Below are 12348 nucleotides of genomic sequence, written 5' to 3'. Positions count from 1 at the left end.
AGAACCCATAGAAAATAACCCACAGAATTAACTCATTTTCCCAAAATACACTACAAATTAATGAGAAAAAGACTAACAACTCAAAAGAAAAACAGGCAATAATGGAAAATTTAGAGAAAAAGAAATATAATGATTCTTAGATACATAAAAATATTCTTAGTGGCCGGGCATGGTGGCTCATGCCTATAATCCCAGCACTTTGGAAGGCCAAGGCAGGCAGTTCACGAGGTCAGGAGATTGAGACCATCCTGGCTAACATGGTGAAACCCCGTCTCTACTAAAAATACAAAAAAAAAAAAAATTAGCCGGTGTGATGGCAGACGCCTGTAGTCCCAGCTACTCGGGAGGCTGAGGCAGGAGAATGGCGTGAACCCGGGAGGCAGAGCTTTCAGTGAGCCGAGATTGCACCACTGCACTCCAGCCTGGGCAACAGAGCAAGACTCCGTCTCAAAAAAAAAAAAAAAAAAAAAAAAAAAAAACAAGATTCTTAGTTTCACTCCCAAAAGAAAGGAAAATTAAAACTCCATTAAAGAAACATTTTTTTGGCCGGGCGCGGTGGCTCAAGCCTGTAATCCCAGCACTTTGGGAGGCCGAGATGGGCGGATCACGAGGTCAGGAGATCGAGACCATCCTGGCTAACACGGTGAAACCCCGTCTCTACTAAGAAATACAAAAAATAGCCGGGCGAGGTGGCAGCGCCTGTAGTCCCAGCTACTCGGGAGGCTGAGGCCGGAGAATGGCGTGAACCCGGGAGGCGGAGCTTGCAGTGAGCTGAGATCCGGCCACTGCACTCCAGCCTGGGCTACAGAGCGAGACTCCGTCTCAAAAAAAAAAAAAAAAAAAAAAAAAAAAAAAAAAAAAGAAACATTTTTTTGCTCAGAGATAAGAAAATTTGATAGCTCACTCTGTTGGTGAAAGTGAGAGAGAAAAGTCGCTCCCACACTGTCATACAGGCTTGGCGGGAGTATCACTTGGCACAGGGCTACGGAGGGCAGTCTACATGAGCTAACAAAATTATGATGCATATAGCTTCAGACCCCGCAATTCCACTGCTAGGAATTTATCTGCTGATATACTCTTATTTGTGCAATGTTATTTTTTACAAGGAAACATATTGTGCAAAGGATACTGTACATTGCGACATGGTTTGTAATCACAAAATACTGGAAATAACCTAGATATCCATCAATAGAGGCTGGTCAAACAAATTATGATAAACCCACATAGCGGAATACTATGCAATTATTTAAAAAATCTTAATGTACTTGTTGGGCATGGTGGCTCACACCTGTAATGCCAGTACTTTGGGAGGCCAAGGTGGGTGGATCACCTGAGGTCAGGAGTTCGAGACCAGCCTGACCAATATGGTGAAACTCCCGTCTCTACCAAAAACGCAAAAATTAGCCTGGCATGGTGGTGTGCACTTCTACTCTCAGCTACTCGGGAGGCTGAGACAGGAGAATTGCTTGAAGCCAGGAGGAAGAGGTTGCAGTGAGCTGAGATCATGCCACTGCACCCCAGCCTAGACAACAGAGCAAGACTCCGTCTCAAAAAAAAAACCAAAAACCTTAATGTACTGATATGGAAGGTTCTTTCAGAGATATACATATATAATTTTTTTTACAACATTGACATTTTTTCATACTTCAATACACCAAGTGTATTTTTCTTTAGTGTATTTTTTATGTTCTTTGTTTATCTTTTAGGATTCTAACGTTTTTACTATTTTCAATGAGCTCTACATAGAACAGATATTAACTATTTGTCAGGTTTGCTGTAAGTGTGCTTTTCCCATGTGGTTTATTTGTAGTTTTATTTTAGTTATAACTTTTTATATGAAAATGTGTTAATCTTTTCTTTTGTAATTCATTTAATCTCTTCTTTCTTTGCCTAAAAAACTATCTCCTTTTAGAGGTTTAATAAATATTCAATTCCATTTTCTTCCGGATTTTCTTGGTTTGTTTCAAACGTATTTTATTTATTATTCCATCAGTAATTTATTTTGTGATATGTTCATCTAAATCATTTTTTTCCCCAAAATAACTTATTCCTATTCTATTTAATGAATGAGCTTTTCTTTACCAACTTATGAGGCCACATTTATCCTGTCTTAAACTCACATAGAACAGGCATATTTTGCTACATTGATTTCTCCATTCACTATTTGTTTAGTTCCAAATAGTAAGTAGCAATAACTTCAGAATCTTTTCTTTGTAAAGATTTCCAAAAATAAAGACTCCTAGTTTCCTAAGTGGCCAGCTCCAATGTTTTATCACAGGTCTCCAAGGAGCAATAAATTGCGTAGTACCATCAACTTTCAGCAGAGGAAGAGCTGACTGGATTAGGCACCATGAGCATCTCAATCCTACCAGCACAAAAAGAAGGAAGCGGGGCAAACCTTCTTTGAGGCTACAAATTCCATCTACAGTAAAATCCAAGGAAATGATCCTATCATTGCACTAGAATCTCCTATCAAATTGTTGGGAAAACGCAGGTATCTGCTTTTGTTAGAGATGTAGACTGTGATGGTGTTCATTCAAAGATCTGACCTGTGAAAAGGTCAGAGGAGAAAGAAACCAGAGAAGGAATGGAAACACAGCACACAGCTTTCTGAAGAATGTGTGGGCTGCATCTCTGAGTGGTCACCCTGCTGGAGAACGGGGATCCTGATGTGTCCCGCGGCACCCCAAATAAGCCACCAAATGTTCAGGGAGCTTTCGTGATGGGGTGGGATTTCAGTAGATATTTATTTGCTAGAATGGGAAGACTTAGCTGTGGTGGAGAGTATTAGCAATGACACAGCACAATCTGAGAACAGTGGGAGTGAGAGTAAATTAGATCAAAAGAGTCTTCAAGGTTTAGAGTAAGTGCAGCGAAACAGATGGAAGGGATGATACAGCAATGAAGACATCTAATTGTCTACTGAAGGCCTTTGAAAGTGAGGATATGAATCTTGGACTTAGGGATCAGAAAACTTTTTTTTTTTTTTTCCTTTGAGATGGAGTCTCACTCTGTTGCCCAGGCTGGAGTGCAGTGGTGCAATCTCGGCTAACTGCAACCTCCACATCCCAGTTTCAAGTGATTCTCCTGCCTCAGTCGCCCAAGTAGCTGGATTACAGGTGAGTACCATCACGCCTGGCTAATTCTTGTATTTTTAGTAGAGACGGGATTTTGCCATGTTGGCCAGGCTAGTCTCGAACTCCTGACCTCAGGTGATCCGCCCACTGTGGCCTCTCAAAGTGCTGGGATTATAGGCGTGAGCCACCAGGCCTGGCCAGCACACCTTTTCTTAAAAACCAGATTGTACTTAAGGCTTTGTGGGCCATATCCTCTCTGTTGCAACTACTAAACTGTGCCCTTGTAGTATAAAAGCAGCTGTAGATAATATGTAAATGAATGAGCCTGGCTGTGTTCCCATAGAACTTTATTCATAATGTCAGGGTACCAGCAGTTGTTTGTTATACCCAGAATTATAGTATAAAAGGAAAGTCACTCTAGGATACCAAGAATGATGTGTCAGACTGTGGTCCAGAGAAGATTCTAGCTTTTGATCAGAGGACCTTACACCAACATGTATGGCACCCAATCCCATTGTGTCTCTCTGGAGTAACCTCAGGGGCTTAGCTCTGCTGAGAGGCTCGCAGACACCCCTGATTGTATAGATCTCTGACTCACGATGGGCACAGCAAAAGATGTGTAGTGTTCAAAAGGGAAAAGAGACAAGAACCCTCATGGTCTGAGGTCTGACGTCCCTGCTGAAGCCTCTTCAGTTATTTCAGGAGAGTGGGCAGGGGACATCCTGGTCGGGTTGGGGGGCACAGTGGCAAGGAAGCTGTGTGCCCCATCAGAGGGGCCTGAGCTGGACTTGAGCCCAGGTTCATTAACCTTTCTTGTCTGTGAATGGTGGCTGATGGCTCAATTCCTTCCAGTCGTCTACTGCCCCTGTCTTTACTGCCTCAGGAGACTCTGCCTATGGGAGACTACAGGGGTCCTTGATATAAACTATCCCCATTCCCCTCACCCATCTCAACATCATTCCTACTCTTAGGAGACCTCCTGTGCTGTCTGTCATTCACACAAACATACATATTTGCTCATACATGCCTGTAGGTATACATATTCTTATATGAAAGAAGAGACACTTCCCTAAATATATATACAGAGAAAGGCATACAAGGGCTGGGTGCAGTGGCTCACACCTGTAATCCCAGCACTTTGGGAGGCTGAGGCAGGCGGATCACTTGAGGTTAGGAGTTCGAGACCAGCCTGACCAACGTGGCGAAACCCCATCTCTACTAAAAATACAAAAATTAGCCAGGTGTGGTGGTGGGCACCTGGGTTACTCAGGAGGCTGAGGCAGGAGAATCGCTTGAACCCGGCAGGTGGAGGTTGCAGTGAGCCGCGATCATGCCACTGCACTACAGACTGGCAACAGAGAGAGACTGTCTCAAAATAATAAAAATAAAAATAAAAAAGAAATTGATGACATGGGAAAATACTCATGATCAATATAAAAAAGCATCAAAACTACATATACAATATAATCATAAATCTTTTTTTTTTTTTTTTTTTTCAGACGGAGTCTCACTCTGCCACCCAGGCTGGAGTGCAATGGTGCGACCTCGGCTCACTGCAACCTCCGCCTCCCAAATTCAAGCAATTCTCCTGTCTTAGCCTCCCAAGTAGCTGGGATTACAGGCACATACCACTGCACCTGACTAATTTTTGTATTTTCAGTAGAGACGAGCTTTCACCATGTTTGCCAGGCTGGTTACAAACTCCTGACCTCAGTTGATCCGCCCGCCTCGGCCTCCCAAGATCACAGATCTTTTTAAAAAATGTATACTTACATGCACACAAACACATGGATGCACACCACACACAGTGTGTGTGAGAGAATCAGAGAGGAAATAAACCGAAGTGTCAGCAGTGGGTGTTGGGGTTACATGCGTGTTTTAAAAAGATCTTTAAAATACACACACATAAATACACATACACAAGATGCCAATCTGGGCCAGGCAAGGTGGCTCGTGCCTGTAATCCAAGCATTTGGGAGGCAAAGGTGGGTGGATCACCTGAGGTCAGGAGTTCGAGACCGGCCTGGCCAAAATGATGAAACCTTGTCTCTACTAAAGATATAAAAAAAATTAGCTGGGCGGTGGCAGACGCCCATAGTCCCAGCTACTTGGGAAACAGAGACAGAGGTTGCAGTGAGCTGAGCTCACGCCACTGCCCTCCAGCCTGGGCAACAAGAAGGAAACTCCATCTCAAAAAATAAAAAATGTAAATCTATTACAGAAATACTAGAAAATAGAGGCATACAGAAAAGTAGAATTCCCCAATTGTGGACGAGTTTTATTTTCTTCATTAAACTTTTCAGTAATTGAAACACTTATTCTGTATCATGTAACCAGAAAAACTTTTATAATTACAATGTTTTCAGAAAAAAAGAAAGAAAGGCATGTGTGTATGTATTTACTTATTTTTGGAGACAGGCTCTCACTCTGGAGAGCTGTGGCACAAAAATAGCTCACTGCAGCGTTGGACTCCTGGGTTCAAGTGAATCTCCCATGTCAGCCTCCTGAGTAGTTAGGACTACAGGCACACACCACCATGCCTGTCTAATTTTTAAATTTTTTGTAGAGATGGGGTCTTACTGTGTTGACCAGGCTGGTCTTGAATGCCTGGCCTCAAGCAATCCCCCAACCTTGGCTTCCCAAAGTGCTAGGATTACAGGCATGGACCACTGCACCCAGCCTGTTATTTCACTATTATTATTTTTTATTTAGTTTTGAGATGGAGTCTCATTCTGTCGCCCAGGCTGGAGTGCAGTGGCGTGATCTCAGCTTACCGAAACCTCCGCCTCCCAGGTTCAAGCGATTCTCCTGCCTCGGCCTCCCAAGTAGCTGGGAATATAGGAGCGTGCCGCTACACCTGGCTAATTTTTGCATTTTTGGTAGAGATGGGGTTTCACCATGTTGGCCAGGCTGATCTCAAACTCCTGACCTCAGGTGAGCTGCCCGCCTTGGCCTCCCAAAGTGCTGGGATTACAGGCATGAGCCACTGTGCCTGGCCACCCAGTTTGTTATTTTTAAAAAGAACATATATTGAAAAGTATAGGCCAGGTGTGGTGGCTCATGCCTGTAATTCCAGCACTTTGGGAGGCTGAGGCGGGCGCATCACTTGAAGTCAGGCGTTCGAAAGCAGCCTGGCCAACGTGGTGAAACCCTGTCTTTACTAAAAATACAAAAAATTAGCCGGCATGGTGACCTGTGCCTGTAATCCCAGCTACTCAGAGGGTGGGGCACGAGAATCACTTGAACTCGGTGGGGTGGAGGTTGCAGTGAGCCGAGATCGAGCCACTGCACTCCAGCCTGGGCGACAGAGCAAGATTTTGTCTGAAAAGAAAAGAAATGGTGGGTGATGCGTAGCAAGAAAACAGTCCCTTTCAGGAGTTTGCAGTTTGTGTTCAGTAGCAGCAGCATCTGCCCCCAGCTGCACGCTTGGTCCTTTCTGAGGAGCGCCTATCCAACAGGCCCTTCCCTCTCAAATGGAAATTCTAGTGGCTCAAATAACTAGCCATGGCCTAATAAAATGAACATCCCAAAGATGGCTGAGGATCTCTCCGCAGCTTGCAGGGGAGGTCGCATGGAGGGACTGCTCCTGCAAGCTCTGAGGTCCCAGATGCAGCCCAGATGCGGCAGATGCTCCATGAATATTTGATGAGCTAATGGAGGAAGTGGTGAAGTCTTCAGCTGTCCCCTAGAGCAGGGCACACAGCCGACACCCAGATGTGGATGAGCAGAATAATGAGCATGGACACGGTGTCCCGCTGAGGGCTTGCAAGGATCTGTGACAATCAGACACATGCTCTGGACAACTGGATTCTCTTTCTTCAGGACAGCTACAGCTACAGCTACAGACAGACACAGTTGGACGTTAAGTTCTTGTTGACATTCTCACTTACTGGGCTCAGCTGCTTTGGCGGCAGAGGCTCTAGGTTTTCTCCAGCCCAGCAGGGACAGGAAGAAAAGGGTTGGTAAGCCTTTATTTCCTGGTATCAGGCAGGAGTGCTCTGCCCTGAATGCAAAGCTGCCTTGGGTAGATGTTGTTTTTTTTGAGACGGAGTTTCACTCTTTTACTCAGGCTGGAGTGAAGTGGCGTGATCTTGGCTCACTGCAACCTCTGCCCCCTAGGTTCAAGCGATTCTCCTGCCTCTGCCTCCCGAGTAGCTGGGATTACAGGCGCCCGCCACCACACCTCACTAATTTTTGTAATTTTAGTAGAGATGGGGTTTCACCATATTGGCCAGGCTGGTCTCGAACTCCTGACCTCAGGTGATCCACCAGCCTTGGCCTCCCAAAGTGCTAGGATTACAGGCGTGAGCCACTGTGCTTGGCCTGGGCAGATGTTTTTCATTGTTCCTCAGGGGTGAGGCAGTTCACTCCCCACATGAAGTGGGGAGCCAGGTAGGACCCAAAGGGGACAGACTAGGTGTGACAGCTTGCTTTCTTATTCTAAGTCAGGCTTCTCTGCCATGGGAAATGAAGGATTTCCTAAATGTTGAAGACATCCCTATTGCAATGAAAACACCAACAACACATTTCCAAGGCAAGCAGAAAGTATTTGCTAATTGTCAGTGGCCATGGATTATTCTTGATGACACCCTTTTCCATATAAGAAGAGAAATGGCAGTTAAGTGGTACAGGCAAGTATTGTAGCAATTTATCTGGGTCTGTAAGATCCATCCTTCAGGATAGGTTGTTCCCTCATCTCTTCCAGAAGCCTGGTGGCACGCAGCATCCTTTTACGGCCATCAAGCACAGAAGACGGGCTTCAGGTGGAGACAGCCCCACCTGCCAGCGATGCTGACCCTGTGGGGCAGGGACAGGAAGACCACTGCTTTTCCTAGGCTGGAAACAGAGCCTTGCAATGAGATTTAAGTTGACCTTTGCAGCTGATACTTGGCCTTCCTTAATTTCTTCTACTAAATATTGTAGAACTGTTAGGCCTTACGGGAAAACCAAAGAAATAGAATATATACATTTTCATTTACTTATTTATTTTAACTTAGGTTAAAATATATACCTTTTGACCTTGAGGAATTTATAATCTAGTTGGGGAGATGTTTTTGGGATATATTAAGGCTGGGCACAGTGGCTCACATCTGTAATCCCAGTACTTTGGGAGGCTGAGGTGGGCGGATCACGAGGTCAGGAGACTGAGACCATCCTGGCTAACACGGTGAAACCCCATCTCTACTAAAAAAAAAATACAAAAAGTTAGCCGGGCGTGGTGGCGCATGCCTGTAGTCCCAGCTACTTGGAAGGCTGAGGCAGGAGAATCGCTTGAACCCAGGAGGTGGAGGTTGCATTGAGCCGAGACTGCGCCACTGCACTCCAGTCTGGGTGACAGAGCAAGATTCTGTCTCAAAAAACAAAAACGAAAAACAACAACAACAAAGGTTGATTGAGACACAGCCACTTTCATTTATTTACACATTGTCTATGACTGCCTCACACTACAGTGGCCACTCTCGGTAGTTACAACAGAGACCACATGGCCCACACAGCCCAAAATGTTTACTCTCTGGCCCTTTAGAGAGAGTGCGCATGTCCCAGGCCTACATCAGAGGGGTAGCTGGTAGGCTCTGGCTGGAGGGGGCGTTTGCATGTAGGAACTATGGGAGATTAGGGGTAATGGGTGCCAGGATACCTGTTACAAATGCTAGCCCTGCAGGCAGTAGGTTGAAATTACCATCTACATGAATATGTTATATTATCTATATGCATATGGTATGTAACTCCAAAAGGTTCAAAAGGATATTCTGTAAAAAGAAGGTCAGCCTTCCCCCCCTCCGGGTGTTCAGACAGGACAACCCCTCTGAGGTCCTCAGTTCCTCACGCTTGGGTGTCCGCACACAGATTGTTTTTTCACCTCCAATATTGGGGATGAAGATATTCTTATACATACATGTGTGAGTTTACATATATGTATATTCTTTCATATTTATATATATGCATATCTTTCACTAAAAAAACCCACATACAGACATGTGCGAGTTTACATATATGTATATTTTTTTCATTAAGAAACCCACAGGCTGGACGTGGTGGCTCACGCCTGTAATCCCAGCACTTTGGGAGGCCAAGGCTGGTTGATCACTTGAGCCCAGGAGTTCAAGATCAGCATGGCCAACATGGCGAAACCCAGTTTCTACAAAAAATACAAAAATCAGCTGGGCTGGTGGCATGTGCCTATAATCCCGGGTACTTAGAAGGCTGAGTTGGGAGGATTATTGAGTCTGGGAGTTCACTTGCAGTGAGCCGTGATTGCACTACTGCACTCCAGCCTGGGTGACAGAGCGACAACACCCTGACTCAAATCAACAACAACAACAACAACAACCCACAAATACTTTAAAACTACTGTTCTACATCATGCCTTTCCATCTTGTATCTTAGAGTGTACTCTATGTTAAGACATTCTTAACAGTTGTACGGGACAGATGTACATCTTTTATTTACCCTGTTTGAGGAGGTTTCTGAGCCTGAAGCTCAATGGTATTTTAGGAAGCTTTTTTGAGCAGGGGGGCTCCAAGAGAACTAGAGGCAGAAAGACCGGTCAGCCAGCAATGTACAAATCCAGGAGCCTGGCAGGGCAAGTGGGGGTGGCCTGGAGTTCCAGCGCTGGCCGGAACTCCAGAGTGCTCAAGGCCACCGTGCTGTGGCCCCCTCTCTTGCCACCACTCCCTGGGGACTCATACCTTGGTGAGCGTGTCAGGGATGGAAGAGGTGGGAGAAGCAGGAAAATTCAAGACACACTTCTTTCCCAGGCAGCGACCGTGTAACTCGATGTCCTCATAAGGGTTCTCCTTCATTGGCGGATCTGTGTTCAAAGGCAATGTGTCAGAACCTGGGAACACTGAGGACATTTCCCTTTTCGAAACACTGAGGTCAGCATCTTGGCCTCTCCTGTCTCGGTCCCTGCTGTTTTGCCATCCATGCGCCCCTCCTCTTGGTAGCAGCCCCTGATTTCACTGGGTTACCTCTGTATCTCTTCATCTGTGGCCATGGGAGATTAACTCCATTCTCAGTTTCAGTGCTTTAGCTAATCTAGGTATCCCAAATCCCTGCCTCAGTGATCAGTTTAGGGAAGGGCTCATATTCTAAGCCTAAGGGGATATCACTGCATGGCCTTCCTGGGCTCCAAAGGTGAATAAGGGACCTCGGCTGGTCTAATGAGGGTGAACCTCAGGATTTCTGGTGGGACTTGCAGGATACAAGCTCTTCTCTCCACCAGGAAGATATGAATTCCAGGAAGCTGGTGGCAGCCACTGTGGGGATCCTGGGAAGCCTGCTGAGAATAAAACTAACCTGAGAGGTAAGAAATAGAGGAAGGAGGCTGGGTGTGGTGGCTTACACCTGTAATCCCAGAACTTGGGGAGGCTGAAGCGGGTCGATCACTTAAGCCTAGGAGTTTGAGACTAGCCTGGGCAACATGGGAAAACCCCGTCTCTACTAAACACACACACACACACAAATTAGCCAAGTGTGGTGGTGGGTGCCTGTAATCCCAGCTACTTGGGAGGCTGAGGCAGGAGAATCGCATGAACCCGGGAGGCAGAGGCTGCAGTGAGTCGAGATTGTGCCATTGCACTCCTGGGCAACAGAGTGAGACTCCTGTCTCAAAAAAAGAAAGAAAGAAAATAAATGGAGGAAGGAAAAGCTAGTTTAGTTGTTTTCTGTTCCTTATAACTGAAGCATCCTCTTAGGTAGTCACTGCTAAGAGAAGTCCAGATCTCTCTCCCACTTCAGATCTGGGAATCCCGCTGCTTTGGCAGGAGCCCATCTCCAGCAGCCTGGACACATGCAATTCCAATTGCTTAGCTCAGTATCTGCCCTTCCTCAAACGTTCTATTTCCTCCTTCTGCAAGTTTTTTCTAGTATTGATGATTACATGCCCGCATGTCTGCGTATATCCACCCTACCTGCCCCTCACTTGCACACACATACGGGTTTCTCCCTTTTACCAGCTTGTTTCTTCTCCCAGCCCTCACCCCCACCATAAGCAGTTGGATTCGCCTTTCACTAAAACCATCAACCTCCCTGAAGATGACTGAACTCACCAAACTCTGAATCTGAGACCCGCTCTGAAATCTCAGAGGAAGCTTTGGAGCCCAAGTTACTTTTGAAATCACAGACATGCATTTAGTCTGTGTTCTGATGCCGTTAGTGCCACACTCTGACGGTTTCTGAAGGAGGCGCTGGTGTGTAGTGTTTTCTTTCATTCAGTAATCCCTGCAGTTGACGGAGCATCTGTCATAAGTGAGGGAGTTGACATACCATTCTCTCCAGTCCTTAACCTTGCAAGGGAGCTAGCTTCATTCTCATCATGCAGATGGGAGAACTGACGTTCAGAGACGTGAAGTCACCCGCTCAATGTCCTGCGGCCAATAGGCAGCAGAGCCAAGACGTGGTTCTGGATCTTCAGACTCTAGGCCCCACGCTTCTTGCTACGCCACGCTGCTACACTGCCTCCTTGGCCACGCATCACCAGCCAGTCTTCCCCCTCCAGCCCCAGAGTCTCTCACATATCCCGCGAGGCTCGCTCTCCCACCCCACCTGCCTGCTCTCTCATTCGAGTGCACAGGTGTCTTCGAGTGTCTGCATGTGTATTTCCAGCAGCCAGCCCCACTCTCCCTCCCCTTTCTCCCAGACAGATTCAGACCCACACACAGACGCTGTGGCCTCTTACCTAGAATGTCTTCATAGACGTTCTCCTCCGATAAAGTACGTGTCAGCCCCAGCTTAGTCTGCGCGTACCAGTCCACCCTGCTGCTCTCAGAGGAAGACTGCAGTAAATCTTCAAACTCATAGGACTTTCTGGAATGTGCAAGATGGGAGGAAAAAAACAAAGAATTTGAATCAAATTAGATTCAGAGAATATATTAATATGTCCCCTCACCCAAATTTTCCTTTTCTAGGAAAAATTATTACCGAAATCAACTTCTTTTATTTTATTTCATTCTTAGAAAAACTATTACCAAAATCAACTTCTTTTATTTTATTTCATTTTTTGAGACAGAGGCTTGCTCTGTCGCCCGGGCTGGAGTGCAGCGGCGCCATCTTGGCTCACTGCAACCTCTGCTTCCTGGGTTCAAGCAATTCTTCTGCCTCAGCCTCCCAAGTAGCTGGGACTATAGGCATGCACTGCCATGCCTGGCTAGTTTTTGTATTCTTAGTAGAGATGAAGTTTCACCATGTTGGCCAGGCTGGTCTCAGGTGATCTGCTGACCTCAGGTGATCTGCCCGCCTTGGCCTCTGCAAGTGTTGGGATTACAGGCGT

At 46.0% G+C, this 12348-nt stretch overlaps 2 protein-coding genes across 54 annotated transcripts in view; one reads left to right on the top strand and one right to left on the bottom strand.

Annotated features, from left to right (window-relative positions):
- The window catches only part of NDUFB2 (NADH:ubiquinone oxidoreductase subunit B2), a 1166996-nt gene that overhangs the window by 1036082 nt on the left and 118566 nt on the right, over positions 1-12348 (top strand). The window contains exon 1 of one of the 47 annotated variants that reach the window (XM_050782300.1): positions 3812-3816. The exons of the other annotated variants lie outside the window; for them this stretch is intronic. The gene's annotated coding sequence lies outside the window, so the exon portion shown is untranslated. Of the gene's footprint in view, positions 1-3811; positions 3817-12348 lie in introns of those variants that run through there. 47 annotated transcript variants of the gene reach the window in all.
- Positions 1-12348, bottom strand: part of DENND2A (DENN domain containing 2A) — a 126607-nt gene that overhangs the window by 61256 nt on the left and 53003 nt on the right. For all 7 annotated transcript variants that reach the window (XM_050782228.1, XM_050782230.1, XM_050782234.1 and 4 more), the window contains 2 exons: positions 11758-11885; positions 9767-9888 (listed from right to left, as the gene is read on the bottom strand). In XM_050782228.1, coding sequence (XP_050638185.1) covers positions 9767-9888; positions 11758-11885 — 250 coding nt within the window. The remainder of the gene's footprint in view (positions 1-9766; positions 9889-11757; positions 11886-12348) is intronic.

This window comes from Macaca thibetana, chromosome 3 (genome assembly GCF_024542745.1).
Source record: "Macaca thibetana thibetana isolate TM-01 chromosome 3, ASM2454274v1, whole genome shotgun sequence".
Taxonomy (NCBI): Eukaryota; Metazoa; Chordata; class Mammalia; order Primates; family Cercopithecidae; genus Macaca; species Macaca thibetana.
Note: the sequence above shows the minus strand (reverse complement) of the source record. Positions and strands in the feature narration are given on the sequence as shown.